The 19,671-nt window shown below is 38.1% G+C and overlaps 1 protein-coding gene and 1 pseudogene across 1 annotated transcript in view; both read right to left on the bottom strand.

The window, feature by feature from the left end:
• Window positions 1–19,267, bottom strand: part of LOC139719664 (1-acyl-sn-glycerol-3-phosphate acyltransferase delta-like) — a 28,899-nt gene extending 9,632 nt beyond the window's left edge. Inside the window, exons 1-5 of the mRNA XM_071631066.1 lie at window positions 19,131–19,267; window positions 16,705–16,913; window positions 15,738–15,907; window positions 14,056–14,217; window positions 7,037–7,054 (exon numbers count right to left, since the gene is read on the bottom strand). Coding sequence (XP_071487167.1) covers window positions 7,037–7,054; window positions 14,056–14,217; window positions 15,738–15,907; window positions 16,705–16,882 — 528 coding nt within the window. The 5' untranslated portion in view covers window positions 16,883–16,913; window positions 19,131–19,267. The remainder of the gene's footprint in view (window positions 1–7,036; window positions 7,055–14,055; window positions 14,218–15,737; window positions 15,908–16,704; window positions 16,914–19,130) is intronic.
• Window positions 729–2,783, bottom strand: LOC139719662 (uncharacterized; annotated as a pseudogene).
• Window positions 19,268–19,671: the final 404 nt, after the last annotated feature.

The raw sequence follows: 19,671 nt of genomic DNA, 5'->3' as shown, positions 1-19,671 counted from the left end.
GGCGTTATGAACAACCAGCGCGCTAACCGATTATGCCACATGCATAGCTGCCAACATTTGAAATTCAAAATTAGTAATGATCAGATAAAAAACACAGAAATGTGCGCGAAGCGCACATCACGAGCGCGAAGCGCGAAGTCCTTGCGGCCGGGGTCCAGGGCCCACTTAAGAGCCCTGGAAGCTCTGGGGTTCTAGACACTCTCTGGTGCAATCTGAGCCTTTTTTTGGAGCATTTTAACCTTTCTCCCCATTCCTGGATTACATCAATGCAAAGCTATTTCTTCACATACATAACAATTAACATATAAATCACACAGAGTTGAGATCTGCCATTTGTTAAAAGATGTGATCTCCAGTCTATTATCTACAGGGGTTTTCAGTTGTTTTTAGGGTGAATCTTAGGTTTGAGAAAATTATTGCCCAAAATATTCATAAATCTGAAGATAAATGAATAACACAATAAAATATGATTAAATGGACCATTCAAAATATCATTAATTAAAGTATGCATTTGAATTTTTACTGCCCTTAAGAAAAAAGAAAAAACTTACCACAGGCACAGGTGTTAAGAGCTCTATGTAGCTGATGCTTTAAGTTCTTAATTTGTTGAGGTATAATGGTCCTGTCTGCTCTCACTGGAGGAAAAGTAAAGTTGAGTTTATTTCAGTAGCATTGTTCAAACATTTGTTGACTGTCTGAAATCAGTTTCTTTCCTCATGACACATAGATTGTTATTCATTGAGAGCTCTACATGTAGCCGACTTAGCTCTCCTGAGAAATTTGTCATCAAAGTCTCTCAAGTAGCAAGGTCCTGTCTGCTGAGCCTTGGTGATTAGTAAACTTGACAGAGTTTCATCACTCATTGATCCTCTGAAATCAGTTTTGTTCTTGCGTACTTGGCTGAACACCCGTTCACACTCCGCGTTTGTATGTGGTATTGTCAGGATCCCTAGCATTACTCTTCCAAGTCTATCATAGCTCAGTTCACCTGATGCACCCTTCTGTGTCATCATAACTGCCCACTGCTTGTCAGCTCCTTCCTCTCTTAGCACTGAGTCTGGAATCTGAGCAATTTGATAGCTCACAAACTGGTTTTCCAGTGCATCCATCGCACTATGTCTGTCTTCTCCTTCTTTGACGAGTAACATGCACGGAAACTTGTCAATGAAAAACTTCACAGAGGTGAATTTGACATCCATTCTACATGAAATATCTGCAACCTGTGCATGGATGATGACATTGGATTTCAGTGGAAATTTTGCAACAATGTAGTCACATGCCTTTGAGTAATAAGAGTATACTGCTGCATAAAACTGTTGGCGATCAGCCTTGTCCAATGTGCTCACAGTCTCTCTTGCTTCACTTCCTATGACAATCTCACTTTCTTCTCTAAGATTCTCCTTCTTTTTGTAATCAAGAAGGGTCACATCAGTGACTGCCATAATGGCTTGTGGAGTGACAAATTTGCTGTACAGATCACGCAGTAGGTTTTCAAGTTCTCTTTTAAGTCTGTGGATAAGAGGACTTCTGGTCTGGAGGATGACACTTTTCCTGTCAAATGAAGTAATACTTTGGCTCAGAAATTGTGCAATGGCCAACTTCAGCTTTGATTTCAGTGTCTTCAGAATTCTCACAGGTCTTGTTTCTTCCTTTTCAGTTACATTGCTGGTACCTTGACTAAGTTTAGTTGAAGTCTCAGGTGTGAGTATGTGTGAGCTTGTTTTCTTTGCAGTAGATTTTCTGGTCACTCCTGTAGTACATTTGCTAGGATGACTTGAAGTTCCAGGCTTCAGCTTCAATGTGCATACTGCCTTAGCAGAAGGTCCTTCTGTACAAGTCTTTTGTTTCTTTTGGTGAGGTACATGTACGTTTACATTATCACCATGCCGTTTCTGTCCAACTGAATCACTTGCTGGAGACACATTTACTCGTTGAGGCTGTGATGATGATGCACTCACCTCCGGCTGAAGCAGTTGAGGTTTGCTTACAGTTACATCTGGTTTTGCATGAATTGCAGATACCTTCTTTGGAATACGAAACTTCTGGAGGCTTGCTGTGATCTTGGCCTTGCTGGTTTGTGGAGCAAGCTTCTTCTGCTGGGAGACACACGCAGGTTCCTGAGCAGGTTTGCTTTTCAAAGTTGGATTTGCTTTCTTCGGTACAAGGTTGGTCTTGATACTGGGTGTTGTCTTGGTCTCTTTAACAGGCTTCTGCTGCTGAGCCACTTCCTCCTCAAAAAAGAGAATGAGAGCTTCCCACTGCTGGAGAAATCGTGGCAAACACTGTCCCAAGCTCAGCCAGCGAGTACAAGCATGTTTCAAGATTGCTTGCACTTCAGTACCAAGGAGCTTTTGGAAATTTCTGAGATTAAGTTTCCTGTTTACGCTGGCTTCAAGATAATAGAACACATCAATGAGAAGCGAGTCTATTGAGCATGGTAACGCTGATGATCCAGCTTTGGCGGCAAGATCAATGAGATGATTTGGGCAACCAAGCACAATGAGCTCTGGCTGACATTTTTTGAGGCATGCTCCCACTCCTTTCTTCACACCTGTCATGACCGCTGCATTGTCTGACCCCAATGCTGTACAGTTTTGCCATGGGATACTATGCTTTTGCATTTCTGCTATAAGCAGCTGCGCAATGTTTTCGCCAGTTCCCGCTTCTTCCAAGTTTTGAAGGGAGAAAATAGAACAAGAAATTTGCTTACCGTCAAAGTAGTTGATAACTATTGGGTACAATTTACTGGTGCTTGTATTACTCCCATCAGTTGAAATTGCAAAGGGTCCTGCTTTCATTGCTAAAGCAATCCGTTCTTGTTCATCTTTGGCCATTTCTTTAACTAGACAGGAAGTTTTGGTCCTTGCACTTGAAAATTTCTTCACCTCCTCCGAATTTGGAAAGGCTTTCCGTAACAATGGCCCCATATGACTAGCAGCAGAAAGAGGAATGTTGTGCTCCAAGTAGAATGATGTAAACAAGCACTCAGCTCGCGTAACATTTAAATCCTGCGAAGTTGACATCCATGATGTTATCTTGGGTGTGGATGAAGATTCAGACTCAAAATTACCAATGTGAAGTTTTGATTTCCTATGCAAAATGATGTCACTGCGGCCGCCATGAGCGATTGAAATATCCCGGCGACATATCTTACAAAATGCATGCTGTTTGCTCTTTCCAGATTTTGTGATGAAGTCGAACTCTGTTTCGTATTTGCTATTGTAACACTGTCCCTTTTTACGATCCATTCTCTGTCATTTATTGTCCAAAAGTCAAAACTAGAAAAGAAGAAGTGAGAAGATAGCGTCGAACGTTCGCTAGCAACATCGCAACTGTACTGCATCACACACAATACACATCGGTGCAGCGCACTTGCAATCATCATAAAGCTATACATAGGCAGTGTGTATGCACTAACATCAACATGCATGTACTATGAATGGCCTCTTACTTTCACACGAATGCGCTGTTTTCGTCTACACGTACTAGCGTGGTATACTGTAAACGTCAATATTTTCGCGCGATTAATTTTTCGCGCTGAGCGGCTAAAACCACCGCGAAAGAAACCACGTAAACAGTATTCGCAGGTTCTTAAATTCGCGCTCCGCAGCAGGTTACTTTACTGTAGTACACATTCACTGCTTTCATCCAAAGCCTCTGCTACATAGCTTGCTATGCCAGCGTACGACAAGCGACGTAGCGAGCGGCTCGACTGCGAGTACAAGCACTCAAATACGTAGTACAGCTGTGACTGTACCGTAGTCACGGGGGAATGTAGCATCGGTGCGCGCGGTGCACACTGCATGCTACATACAGTACACAGCAATCTATCGTCTCTTCGCACAGTTACAGTAATGGTCCACGCCATGCATGTGCACGTACGTACGTGGATAGAATTGCGCTGACATGTTGTATAACACATGCGTGAATGGGCATAGTATAATACATGTATAATGGCGCTCATATTCGTAAAATTTAAAGGTGCATTCGTATTTTCGTAAAATAGGTAAAAATTTGTAATATTTACGAATTTTTCGTAATACTTGGCAGCTATGCACATGGCTGTCCTGAAGATCGAATGCGAAACTTAAATCTAAATACTATCGTGACAGTGTTGACTTGTGATGGCGCTATTTAACTTCCCACAAGTGGCAGCGTGGATTCGATCAATATACAGTTGCAAAGAAAAATTGGGAATTGTTCCGTACAGATTGCATTCTCATTTTCAGTTTTAAATTGCAAAATTGTCAACCTGATGAGGAGATTTGAAAACATAAAATGCATGATTACTAAAGCTTATTGTCTCAGCTACAACATATTTATGTTTCAGAGGAAATGAAGCAAAATCAGCTGAGATAAAGGTGCTTAAACGTTGTCAAGTCAATGCATGGTTTAAAAAAAATCACCTCCCATAGACATAACACGTAAACTTGTCTGATTTTGAGTCTTTACCTTTAATCACAATTTCTAGTATGATGACGTCATCATATTTCAAAACCATCACATGGACTTGAAAGGCAAATGTTCAAAGTGCAACATACCTGAATTTGGGGTAATATTGAGCTTAAACAACAGAGATACGAGCAAATGAATGTCAGAAACAGTACCTCAAAAAAATCAATTCCACTTTTTTTATTTAAAATGACGATATGATGACGTCATCGCGTTTTCCTGGCAATATTGATACTTGGAATGTTATTTACAATTCATATACTTTTGTAATATGCAATAGAAATATAGAGTCAACGGACGATTTAAAGAGCTATGGCGAAATAAACAAAGACATGTTTTTTCACTATATTTGCAGAAAGACGCGCACGCGGAATTTCAACTTTGACGCCAGTGCATTCCTTTGTTATAGGTCGAAATCGATCGGAAATCAATGGATATTGTTACTCAAAGTATCAGGAATCCAAATCAGTCAAAAAAATTGCATTTTCATGTTGCTTACGGGCTCTGCGCGCGAAATTGCGCGGACGGACGCGCACGCGAGAAAATGTTCGAAACGCTTAAAATTGTCTGAAACTTCGAGATTTCCCATTGGGAAGTCGTTTTGAGCCTTTTAAAATTTTGACGCGCTCTTACGCGCGCGTAATGATGACCTGTGTAACTAGCGTTAAAAAGTAAGATAGAGCGTGACCTGAACTTCACGTCCACCGAAAATGATACAGAAATGATATCTAGTTATGAAGTTATGATCGATCATTTGACAAGGTCCGAAAATCACAAAATGGCGCCTAGATGACGTCATAGATATGTTACTGTCATGAAAACCCTATTGTGGCTAGATTTTGTCATGAGACATGTTGACTGAAAATGTCATGTTATTTTGTAATGTCATTCTTGAGATATTGACGACACAAAATTGTCCAGAAAGAAAGAAGAATAAAAAAAAATAAAGAGAGATTTTGACAATCACAATAGCGTATCACCTAATAAATACAATCTACCCTGAGCATCATCTTTCAACATTTCATTTATCTACATGTAGTATATTCACATACAAAGGCTACAGTACAACTCTAGTGATTCACAAAACTGAATCAATGTTCACTGTTTATAGAACTACTACTTCTGATGCACTGGGTATGAATTGGTGTAGAAAAGGAAAAGAGGTCAAAGGGGAAAAAAAAAATCCTTGAGAAACAAAACATCATATGAAACTTCACTGTAAAAAGAAACTGAAGGTGGATGAAAGTTTGCTTGATGAGCTAGCTGAAATATTACCTAGTACATAAACAAAACACTTGTCAAACATGTCTGATATTTGACTGACAAGCAGATCTGATATTTGAGCTGCACAAGTGGTCATCAGCGCAAGTCAAAGGGCCAAGCCTACTTTACATGGAAGGTTTTGACTTGGTGTGTTAGTCTATGCAAGTACATAATGTGTGACCCTGCTTCACAAAACCAAAAAAGAAGTCGCCACACATGGATTTTTGGTTAAGGGCAGATTATGAAAAAACAGACTTTCAGCAATAAAATGATGTATAACTCAATTCAAATGGACTCTCCTAACCTATCTAAATATTGAAAAGAAAGCCATCCTCTGAAAAAGTGTGTCCTGAGAAAAGAGGCTTTGAAGTATAGTGTCTATTCAAGCACTTAATCCTACCAAGCCATGCTAGCTGTGCAATGAATGAGACAAATAACAGGATGTAAAACACCATATCAACAACAATGACGAATTATCAGATTAAGCTGAAATTAGGCATGCTCTATTAACACATTCTATTCATGACTAGTACCCACTTTAAAAGCTTACCATCATCCTGTCAAAAGATACTTAGAGTTGAACATGAAGAGTGTTAAGGATTATTAAGGAATTAAAGGGGAAGGCTAGTAACTGATCAGTGGGAATCAGTGGAAATGCTGGGAGATGATTGTTCCAATCCTTGTGGGATTCATTCAAGAGTTCATTGTTTTATCTATTATTGTGTGAAAATGATTTGCTTCAGAACGGTCTCATATTCAAGTAATGTGCAGATTAATGCTCCGTCACTGACCAGGGACGCTAACCTGGAAGCATTAAACTGCACATTACTTGAATATGAGACCGTTCTGAAGCACATCATTTTCACACAACAATAGATATACAATGAACTCTTGAATGAATCCCATAAGGATTGGAACAATCATCTCCCAGCATTTCCACTGATTCCCACTGATCAGTTACTAGCCTTCCCCTTTAAAAGGGGCCTCTATGATATGCTTAACCACTCTGTTCTACAAGCAAAATGTGTTCTAGAAAATACTGCTTAATACTCAATTTTAACTTGTTTTATGATCCAAAGCTGTAGAATTATGCAGAAGGTTACTCTTTCACAAAGTGCAAAAAACTCAAGATTGACTAGATTGATGTGCTTCGCCTATTCTGAATCCTCACGTAAAATCAGGGTGTGCAACTTTATGTCAGTTTTGTGATACACAGTCACATATACAATGTACACCTTCTGTTTAGAACTTCTAGAGACTCCTGGTACAGACTGAAGTTCAAGTGTGTGCAATTGTACATTGTCTGCACTATTTTACACACTTCACAGATTAGCAAAAACTAAAAAAAAAAAAAAAACTATACAAAAAAAGTGAGAGAGAACAACTACCAATGCACAAAAGACGCTTTGTTCACTGTGCACCCACCATATCTCAAAGACTTACATATACCATTCAATCAAAACACTTTCGTTTGCAAAAAGAACAGTTTCCTTATTTGCCAGCAAAAAAAAAAAAGGAAAAAGAAATGCACATAAAAATGTAGATGAAACATGAAACAACAACAACAAAAAATCAGTGGCCCTACTCTAATGGAGCCAGTACTATGGCAAGCCTTGTCCTTGAAATGTTGAGTGAATCTCAGTTTAATATTAAGTGTTTCTTTGTTTAAAAACATTCCATCACCTAACATGCCAATCTGAGAGCACATTAAAATGTTCACTGAATTGTTATAGATCTGTGTAGTGTATCCAAACACAAATATACAAATGATCATTTTGCAAAATAAAGAAATTCTTTGCCATAAAAAAAGTGCAATTTAGTGTTATACCTACATTGTATTAATATCTGGCAAATATCCACTGTATACATATATTTTTTTTTACTTCTATGTTCAATCAAATATATTTCATTTTGCAAATAGAAGGACTTCTTCACGAGTAGTGAATCAGTCATGTAGCTGATCTGAAATACAGTAAAGCCTGTTGAAGTCACCCTAGATAGATCTATCACCATGATTCAAAATTTTGCAACTTCTACAAAACCAATCAGATTACACCAAAGGACTCAGTTCTGAGTTCTTTTTCGCCAATCATCTGTCACTGTACTATTTCAGTTCAAATAGATGTTTGCTTTTAGAGTTTTTAGAGAAAGAATGCCGGGATTCATTTCTGTTTTGTTTTGTTTTGCAGAAAGTGTAGCTAGGGCCTACAGGGATTTTACTTACACAGTTACTCTCTGTCGTGAATAAGATTCTACTTTTTCACTTGGTGAATACAGATCGAATAGAGAATCTTATTAATGGTAATGGAAAAAAGAAATGTAACATTTTTTTTTTGTTCACTCTGGGAGATGAATGCATATAGCAGGCCCATTGTTGTGAAAAAGCTCTATTTGTATGATTACAATAGTTTCCTCCTTCTTTTTTTTCCTTGTTTCTTGTGCAACAATCATAAAAATTCTTTGCATTACAACATCATGCTTCTTAAAATCAATTGTTGTTTCCATTTCTTCTCCTCACGCACAAAACAATGACAACCACCCTGCACTTTGAATAGCAGGGTAGTTGAAATTAAGATGTGATATTTGCTGGTACTTGGAAAGGCATGCCTAGAGTATGCATTAAATACGAGAAGCAGTCAGAAAAGGGTCACCAGTACAAATCCACCACCTAAAGCTTGCCAGCAGTACACTTGCTGCACGGTATGTTTTTTTTTAGACCATTTTACACACATATTTATATTCTATTCATTGTTTAAGAGACAAAGTTCAGTGAAAAAGCTTGTATTTCATCTCCTTGTTCTTGTTCAATTTTGTTTTTCCTGCATGTTGCACCCTTTGGCATAAATATAGCACTCTAACAAAGTGTGCGCAACAGCCCCTCTAAACATTGAAAATGTTGTTACAGTTGCAAAGTGGAAAGTAACAATATATTGCAGTATTTGATACATAACATACATGTCCCTTGTATATTTCTATGGGTGAGATTAGGTATTAGAATAACATTAAAAAAGGGATCAAAACACGGCAATGACATACACGTATACCAAAGTATCCCCAGTTGCCTTCCTAATACAAAATGTACAAAGGTTTTATCAGTCTGCAATGGCATCATAGCCTCTTATTCAATGTCAAACAATACACATACTGTATCTTACCATTTTTTTTCCCTGTCTAAGTGCCAGACTTGCCATTTTGTTTGTGTGTGTGTCTATGCCAGTAATTTTGATTGCATTCAATGCTTCATAATATAGCATTAGGAGTTTGAGTTGGATAAGCAACTGGAATGCTGTGGTAATGATGGAGTCTGCCTGCATTCTACCTATGTATCACATCATGCATAGAAAAGAAACCTACTGTTGATGACTCTGAAATATGTCCTGTCATACACATGATCAGGACCTGCAGCTACATGTACCTGCAGTTATTCAGGTCTGAAATGTCAAGACTAAAATTTTGAAATCCTCTGATATGAATGAAATTCAATTATATCAGTCTCGATTTCAATCCTGCTCGGAGGGGGTCTTATCAAATCACTTTTAAATAGGAAAACTCAGCTGGAGAACAAGGTCCATATTTGTACTGCAGATATCTATCAACTAAAGCAGGATATAGTCATATATGCTACAATAAGGAGTACATACACCGATGCATTGTAAATAAGTAGGTTACGGCTATTACTTTTGTCAAGGGTCTGATCCAAAAATCAAGGGAGCGCGACGGGACGGAATTTGAATGGGTTTTTTATTTAAAACAAAAAAAGTGTAAGTGTTAGCAGCCATTTATTACTACAAATGTGTTAGGCTTACATGAAGACATCACACTGCACTATGGACAATATCAGCATCTGTTTTGTTTCCATGGCAACAACAAATTTTATTAGCGCGACGGGACGGACTGAAAAAATCACTGGTTTTTGTGAAGAAAATTCAAAGGAGAATTAATTCAAAGTTAATGAGCAATACAGACCATGTCATGTGGTGTTTGTTTGTCAATGTTCCAAACATTACTTGCACAAATAGAGAAACATCTAGATCTAATAGATTTTATTTTTTAGGTAATTTTCTCAATAGCTGTTGAAGTCCGTCCCGTCACGCGACGGGACGGACAAAAATGAACTATGTACAAAACGAATGGGAAATTCTAGAGAATCAGCTAATTTTCATCAAAATGTATTTAAACTTTGGAAAACAGTTTTATAACATCTTAGTGTAGATTAAGCACACCAAGATTCAAACTACTCATGAGTGCTGAAAAATTTGATCAACAATTATTATCATAAGGCCAAAAATTCTCATTTTACAAGAATTCTTACACTTTTGGTATGGTAATCCTTGATTTTCTTTCTCGAGGAAAATTACTTTACATGAATGATAATGTTGCAATGGCATTTCGTTTGCCCAAAGATTGAATCTTTCCACCAAGATTTGATCACCAATGCAAAGGCTGTCTTTAATGACGATCTTGGCAACTGTGGATACTCTTCATATTCTCCTCCATTTTTTTTTCTCCAATTTCCAGGGAGAAAAACAAAAATGAGCCTCTGAGTCTGATCCAAAAAATCAAGGGACAGCGATGAGACGGAATTTAAGAGAATTTTTATGCTCACAAAAAAAAAAAAAAAAAATGTTAGCATGATAGCAGCCATAGGTATCAAGCTTACATGAAAGCATGAAAGTGCACTATAAACAAGGCAGACATTTGTTTTGTTTCCATGGAAACAACAAATTTTACTCACAGAATTAAAAAAAATCACTGTTTTTTTTAAAACAAAATTCAAAGGAGAATTGTATCAACGTTGATGAGCAAGACTTGCCATGCTATATGGCATTGTTTGCTACCACTCCCTACATTACTTCAACAAAAGAGCTATCATACAGATTTAATATGTTATACTTTTTAAGTAAATTCCTCGAAAGGTGTTGAATTCCATCCCATAGCGCAACGGGACGAAACGATATGCACTATGTACAAAACGAATGGGAAATTTTCAACACTGACTAATTTTCATCAAAATGTGTTATAGCCTGTGGTTAACACAGTTTTATAACATTTTAGTGTAGAGTACGAAGATTTAAACTACTGAGAAATGATGGAAAATTTCAGTAACAGTTATCACTATCATAGTTAAAGATTTTCATTACACATAAATCCTTGCACTTATGGTATAGTAATCCTTGATTATATTTTTCCCAGTAATATATATATATATATATATATATATATATATATATATATATATTTTTTTTTTTTTTTTTTTTTTTTTTTTTTTTTAATGAGTGAAAATGAGACTCATTACGTTGCACGTCATTTGCACAAGCTTTGATTCTACCTCCACGATTTGACTGACTGTGCTATAAAGTCTATACAAGTTTTCAGCAGCAACAACGCCACTCAGAGTAGTGGCAAATCATTTTGGGGAAGTAATTTTGTGATAATCTTAGTATCCAGATGCTGTTTTTTTTTTTTTCATTTTCCATCCACAAGGGGTTGAGCATCATATATTAGCATCACAGTTTTTGACAACCATGCTGTAGTTTTTCAGTTTTAAAACTTCACCTCTTTTTTGAGTTGCAGTAATTTTGTTGACATTTCTTTTTTTTAATATAAATTGTATTTTTAAACTTGTATGTCAGAAGTGTCTAAGAATTGAAACAGGTTTATGTATTTTTTAGATGAAGAATTTTGAATTGTCAATTCCCCATGTGCATTCCATCATGGGGATGCTCAAAATCAGTGTTTCAGTATTGAAATTCAAACAATTGTCTATTAAAGAATGATTTTTTTCCCCATTTTTCTCATAAACTTTTTGTGGCAATTTTTCTTCCCTATTTCTCAGACAGGGTAGGAATCTGCATGTTGATAAATATTAACCTCAATTTAAAAAAAAAATACAGTTCGAACACATGGACAAGAGAATCAGCTTTATCAATGCAGTATTGACTACCAGAGTAGACTGTGCATTTGTAATTTACAATTATTTTTTTTTAATGTCTAAATGGGAATTGCCTTGCTAAAAATAAGTTGGTGAATTACATCATGGACAAAATGAAACAAAAAGTAAGCATAGATCTTAGTACATTACTCCAAACAGTAAAAGGCTATTCATGTACATGTAAAATGAATGCAACTACAAATCAGCAGAACATCAAATATTAAGGGAGAGTACAGTATTGGTTGGGATGAAGATTGAGCTTTTACACTGATACCTTCTTTTTTTTTTCAAGATACTAAGAAACCACTATATGAAATAATACAGAGCATACAATTCTAAGAGGAATTTAAAGTTTATTAGATGAAAATCAGTTTTGAAATGGCTGACATATCTCAAACAAAGTAAAACAAATAATATCCATTGCCGAAAAAGGTGGAATCCACCTGGCTTTGTTTTACTTTGTTTTGCATATATCAGCCATTTCAAAACCAATTTTCATCAAATAAACTTTAAATCCCTCCAAGAGTTACATGCTGTTTTATATTTCATAAAAGGTTTCTCATTACCTCACAAAAATAGATGAACACTTGATGCCCCATCTTGACCAAAACTATACCATCTCTTTAACTTCAATTGGTCAACCTCACTAGTCAATCAGATCATGGGATGGGGGTAGAGATACATCTTTATGATTTAAAAACTGAAGGGAAGATGAAGGATCCATAAAACCCCTTGACCACATACAATGGTTACTCTTTTCACAAGTTTGCCAATTACATTGTAGTCTTTTTATTCTGTTCAAGTTAGGGACACTCTTTTTCTAGCCCATTGTGGTATACAAATTCCGTCCCGTCGCACCTACCATTGTTTACATGTGCAGTCCGTCCCGTCGCGCCTACCATTATGTAAAGTCCGTCCCGTCGCGCGACGGGACGGACATTATGTTGGACAATTATAATTTTCTTATGAATAGAGAATTATTTAATTTAGTGTCATGGATATAGAGCCCCACTAATTCATTGATACATTATGGAATATGAGTGACCAAACTCAAGTCTATCATACAGAAAAAATAATAATTTTGTGTCAAAGTGCTGAAAAACATGTTTTTTCAAGAAAAAATGAAGATTTTGACCCAAAATTAAACTATAATGAGAAAAATGAATACCAGATATGAACTGCTCCTAGGAAGAGTACTCTATGATAAGAATTGATGTTCCCCTACTTTTGTAGTTTTTGTGCAAATTACTTGAAAAAGTAAAGTCCGTCCCGTCGCGCAAAGAGGGCGCTTTTCATGTTTTATCGGTAATTTACGGAAAAGTCTGACGTCAAATATATTAGACACGTACTTTTCTGAAAACTGCAGATTCTCAGCTTTTATATGATATATAACATGAAATACAAGTGTCAATATGAAAATTTAGCCCAAGTGAACACTATTTTTGGATCAGACCCTCAAAGACACCGTTTAAGATAGTGGTGGCCCAATTTCAGTAATTGTTGAACTTTGCCAACTGGGCCATACTATGATATTCAAATGAAGGGGGATATACTTAAGCATACAGAAGGGTGAAACTATGCTGTTACTATCCAGAAATTTTTGACCTCCTCCCCCAAATTTGGCTAGTCTTTGCATACAGAGTATGTGAAAATGACTTTCAGCTGTTCACAGCTCATTCTGGGGGCTATCAAACTTTTGAAAAAACAGGAAACAGACAGGTCATATTGACACACTGTACTCACTTGAGCCCTATAAAATTGGTTCGACAACCATTCACTGGTATGTTCTGGTAACATACCTGATGAAAGCAGACAGCATTCAAAACTCTATATGGTGCTTGAGTGCAACCCAGATTTACACAGTAAGTGGAATTCAACTGGAAACATGCAGACACTTAGGTATCTGCTCTGGACAAATCGGTATGATCATGTCTGGTTTTTCTTTTCCTTTTGATTCAGGGGGTCGGAAAAAAGCTGACGCAAATACACTCAGACTTTTTCTTTCCATATTGGCAAGCAGTTTCAACAATAGATAGCTCTTCTGGGCCCTGTTTCATAAAAGATGGTAGGATGGCAACTCTTGCTGGAATGGCAACTTCCAATAGCAACAGCCAATCAGGAAGCTGGATTCTTGTTGTTACCATGACAATTGCCATTCCAGCAAGAGTTGTCATCGTATCAACCTTTCATGAAATGGGGCCCTGATGTTTACCTTTAACTGCCAATTAAAGCTTGGAAGTGGGTGAGTATGTGAACTGATGTTTCATAAGCTATTACAGACTACTAAAAAGTGACTATTTTCATACAAACAAACAAACAAACAAATACAAACAAACAAAAAGACAGACAAACAGTAAGATGTGAGAGCTTGCCAAAATAATGTATGGATAATAAGATCAATAACTTACGACGCATGGGTGGTGGAATGTTGTAATGTTCTTAAAGTGTTTCATGAGGCTCGTCTTGTCCTTGGCGTAGTCGCGGCTGACAAACAGCTGCTCGGTGAGGTAGAAGGACCAGCCAAAGAAAGGCACGTACTTCAGCTCATTCTTCATCACACTCTTGGCACCCTGTATGTGTGAGACGGACAAGGCAGGACAACTTTGGCGTCAAGGCATAGCAGAACGCATCACAAAAGCTTCACATGTTGATTGTAATACTATGCATAGGTATCCTACATCAATACTGTTACTCTATACAGCACAAATTCATTCAGTCACAGGTCTCGAATTTCATCAAATTTGAGTAAAAGCCACTTTTTTAAGGGGGCACAAATCCACTAGAAGCGGCACAAGTGAATAACAAAATATTGTGGCCGTGAACGGTTTGATTTTAAAAGAGGCATTCTGGCCAATAAGAGGGACTCGGCAGCAAATTGCCGATGGCTGATGGGTATTTCAAGCACTGCAGTCAGCTTACTAATGTCGCAGTGAATTTGCCTTTCAGTATTTTCAGACATCATAAATGGATATAATATGACTGGCAAACCACAATCAATGCGTCCAAATACACCCAGGATTTGTGATACTTCCATATCAATTTCTGGCTTTTGCCCATGGATCAAAGCATCTGTCAATGATAACATCAATGTAAAGTGACAAATGATACATTACTACAATTCTTTTTTTTTTTTTTGAAGCTTTATCAACAAGTCTTATGAAGATGAAAATTAGAATTAAAGTCACATAGCATCAACAATGATACACATGTTTCAACTGGTGAAACAGACAAGTTTAGTAAAAATTGGTGGTGAGGATGATATGGAAGAGACAGTGGTGGTGAGTGATGGGAAAGAGGATGCTAATGATAATAAAGATGGTGATGACAACAGCAGCGGCATTAAATCTTGATGATGATGATGATGATGATGATAATAATGATGACAGTAGTTTCTTGTTACTTGTCACTTGTCACTTGTTGCAGTAATTCCAATTGCAGCTCTAAGGAAGCTATACCGGGATGCAAATCATGCCGTGTGCCAATGGAGGTAGGTGGTGACAGTAATTTGCTGTGATTTGTATGGCTCACACAAGTGGTGTTGCCATGGTGATATCAGCGGTACTGGATGTATTGCTGGTGAAGAGCATGTTTAAAGTGATGATGATGGTGCTGATGATGATGATGCAGTGCAAAAAGTGATCATACTTTGGTAATGCTGGCCATTGGATGATGATGGTAATTGTGATGGTGGTACTGATGGTGATAGTGATGGTAATAGTGGTAGTGATGGTAATAGTGGTAGTGATGGTGATGGTGATGGTGGTGGTAGTGGTGGTGGTGGTGGTGATGGTGGTGGTAGTGGTAGTGGTGATGGTGAGGGTGATGGTGGTAGTAGTCATGTACAATGTAGTTATATGTAGTAATTGTGGTGGTGGTGGTGATGATGGTAATGTTGATGGTGGTGGTAGTGATAATGGTGATGGTGAGGGTGATGGTGGAGGTAGTGGTGCAATATCGTTATAGTAATCATAGTGGTGGTGATGGTGGTGGTAATGGTGATGGTGATGGTGATGATGATCCAGATGACGATGATGGCATGGAAATGGTGGTAGGAGAGGGGGTGGAGACATTGACAAGAAACTATTCATACTCTCAGAACTTTGAACTTTTCTGCAATCTGCCAGGTGACAAGCCAGTCCACGTCCTGACGATGGTTGAAGATCAGAAGACAATGTTCATTTCCCAGGAGCCTCATCTCTTCCTCTGTCATATGCAGAATGACCTCTGACCCCGACCAGCTGTCAATCAGCCATACTAGTTCTAAAAAGATCAATGATATGCTGACATCACTCATTATGAGCTCATGATAGCACAACATTAAAAGAAATCACATTTCTCTTACATTCTTCTTGGACAAATTCAATTATGTGGCAAGGACAGTTTTGCCCATCAAACCTTAAATCAAGATATGACCCAATGTATGCATCTATATAGCAAGGAGGAATTTATGACACAAAAATGGCTGAAACAAACTTTAACTTAAGCAGTCTAAATGCAATAAGGACAGCAACAAGAGATATTAGCAAAATAAAAATCGACTACTTTCAATCATCATTTTTCTCTTGGAGTCATGTGTCAGGTATTGTACCAATTGTATTTTCTAAAGACTGACAAATTCAGTGCATCAGACTGAACAAGTAAAGCATCTACAATGATTACCAAAACAGAAATGCAATGATTGTGAAATTGGAAACTGTTTGTGGTGTGGAAATTTTCACACATTTTGTGCGACCAGAAACCAATGCAAAAACAAAAGCATACAAATATTTTCCTTGTTGTGTGTACCACCTTGTGATGTCTTGATTCAGCAGAATCAAAAACATGCAAAATTGATCTTTCTCGGCAGAACATGAAAAATTACTCACGTGAAAATATTCGCTTTTACAGTATACTTAAAGACATATGAGAATTTCATGATGAGCTACCTCTTGGTTAAATGACAAAGAGTATGCTCTTTGTACAACAGGCTTGGTAGGAGATGACACTAATATTCTCTTTTTAAAATACAACAATGGTAGTGAAGAGATAACTGTCTGACGACTAAAAACAAAAGTTACCTAGCCATAGCATGTTCATGATGAGTCCGTTGGCATCACGATACAGTCTCTTGCTGAAAGGCCACAGAAAGAGGGTGAGGCACTGGCAGCTCGTAACAATGAGGGCGCTGATCAGCAATGTACTCATCAGCCAGATGTGGACCAGCGTGGAGCTTTTGATGAGGGAAACAACGTCCATGGTGCTTGTAGAGTTCCGTCAGCTTCTAAACCTGTGTAATGAGGAATGGTACCGGTACATGTAGATCTCATTTTAAAATTCGACGAATCAAGCCCCTCTATTAAGAACTACAGCATGGTATTTTATAGAGCCTAGGTCTTTTCACAGATGCTAAAGATTGAATAGAACCATATTTCAAAAATAAATACACATTACAATACATGTATAAGACTTCACTTAAATGTCAATAAATGCTTTTATGAAACACTTGCAGGATGTACTGGTACGTGTAAAACGTCATAAGACTCAAGAGCACCCATCTTTGAGTGGGTGAAGCAGGATACTGTTTGAAGTACACACAGCCCTGTCGCTGTACAGAAGTCGCACAGCATCAGGACCCCGTTTTATCAAAAGATAAAATCGATTTTAAATTTTCTTACCACACAAGCTGCCCTAGACTTACAGTTGAAATCAACTATATCATTAATTCTAACTCTTCATAAAACAGGGCCCTGGTCGGGCTAGAAGTACATTAACTACGGACAAAAAGCAACATTACCTGGTAGTACAACGTCAACTTAAATACAAGTTCTACACCTTTAGCATCATTGAGGCCCAGCTGTAATTAGTTATATTAGGCCTACTTAACAGGGTTCTACCGGTAAATATTAGCTTTAATATATCAAATACATTTAAATGCCAGAACCCATCACAATCTTGCTTTGAAAGAAAAAAGACCAACATGCTCATCATCAGCTTGTGCACAGTGATTAGCTTCAGACAATAACTGCTCACATATTGTCTCTGGGCTTTGCTGGCACGAGTAGCAGAAGTGATTCCTACATCTTACATGAGGAGTCAGACGTCTAGAATTTCTATAAATACTACACATGTACTGTAGACCAGATCCTAACTAAGTTAAACTCGTTAGCAAACTCTGGCCATCATTGTGGACAATGAGGGAAACTATTGCACAAAGTCTTTTGACATGTCATCGAATGTTGAATGGAAAGCTTTCAGGCAGGCCTAGACATTTATACTTTGTTAGAATCTAGAGTCTAACTCGGTTTAGTAGAATTGCAATTGGACAACCCTCTTAGAGTCTTAGAGTTAGAGATGATATTTTTATTGTTACCACAGTCCACACAATTATGCAGTGCAGTGGTCAACGCAACTTCTAAATCTATTTTTTTTTCTTTCTCATCACAAGCACAAATAATACAATTGAATTGAACTAAGTCACAACAAAAACAACAACAAAAAAATCACTCTCTCTTTGTGACAAACACGTTATGGCAATCATGCACTCGTTACATAGAGCTAGTGGAAGTGGAACCCTGGCCCTTCTTGCCCGCCCGACCAGGCGCCGTGCTTTGCATCTGCCATGCGCATTCATCAACGACAGGGTTGTGCATGAATTCAAAGTATAGATACATTCTAGATCAGTTCTAAATCTAAAAATGCAAGATAGCAGGTTCCTGATGATATATAAGTAACTTTCATGAAAAAGATCATCAGCTGAGCAGCACTTTTCTTCGACTGCTGGCAGAGAGCAACGCTGCATGCTGCACGAAAAACATCGGGAGGGTGTTTCACAGAGATTTTAAGTCGAACTTATAAATTTAAGATTGACTAAAGATTATGGTAAATCTATGCTGCATGTGTCTTCAATGGCAATGTTGCCCAACTTTCTACAAGAATTAAGATTTTGGAGACCTTTTTCATGTTAACAATGAAATTATTCTGTAAACATTACCGGTACTGATAATTTGAAGTGGGTGATGATTAGCCTGATGAAATTGAACAGGGAAACCAGTGGCATACCATAATTTTTAGTCAATCTTAAATTAATTTAAGTTCGACTTCGTGAAACACCCCCCGGGTGATGGCAGCTAGAGCCATGTCATCAGTTGACCGAAAGAACGGTCTGTATCTGTCCGTCGGGGAATGTTCCGCGGAGACTACGTCTGGCTTCACGGATCCCCTCTGTCTACGGAGGACGGCGTTAATGGCAAAATACAAAAAGAGTCCTCCGGACAGACGGATCTTTCTGTCTATGTCATCAGTTGCCATTCATTCGCCAGGCAGGCAGGCCAGTGCCTTGGCCCTTGGTCGGGCAGCGCGCCAGCGCTAGCGGGAGGCCAGCGGCGCGGCGCACCCACACCTGACACCCAATTCAATTGCTGCAGCCCTGCCAATTTCATAATTGCCAGGCGCAGGCTAGCCTGAAGAATGCAAACTTATACACGCATACAAACGACAGTCTCACCATGCAGGAAGTCGTGCACATAGCAGCTTCAATAACAATTCCCTCATTAATTGAGCTGCGTTTCGTCTCAGTTATTTCAGTAGAGTGCGTTGTGCCTGGTCGTGCACGCAAGGTGATCATCGATACTACTACGAATTACAGGATATTCAAGGAGGTTACATTTTACGTACTGTACTAAGACTAGGCGACTACCGGTAAAAACAGATTATGACGTGTAGCTACCGCTAATTCCCGCGCGCACGCATGCCTGTGCTTTCACGAAAGTGACTTCGAATCGACGCGACGCCTTCGTTTCTTCTCCCACAAAACGACAGCAACAACAACAAAAACAAGAAGTGTTTGGTATGGAAATAGTTGTTGTATCAAGAATACAAACTGTACTTGGCCGGCTTGACAATGGTCCAGAGAGTTCAAAGTTGAACGTCGAATGACAAACCAGCTCAACCTGAAGTGATCGTATGATTTGGGGTTAACAAAATATAAAGATGAAAGTCATAGAGATTTTGTGTCTGTGTATGTTCATCCCATACGTTGTTCATGC

The sequence above is a fragment of the Diadema antillarum genome, unplaced genomic scaffold, assembly GCF_040938485.1.
Source record: "Diadema antillarum isolate AM-2024a unplaced genomic scaffold, OU_Dant_1.0 scf00000112, whole genome shotgun sequence".
NCBI classification, from domain to species: domain Eukaryota; kingdom Metazoa; phylum Echinodermata; class Echinoidea; order Diadematoida; family Diadematidae; genus Diadema; species Diadema antillarum.
This window is presented reverse-complemented; position numbering and strand designations above follow the sequence as displayed.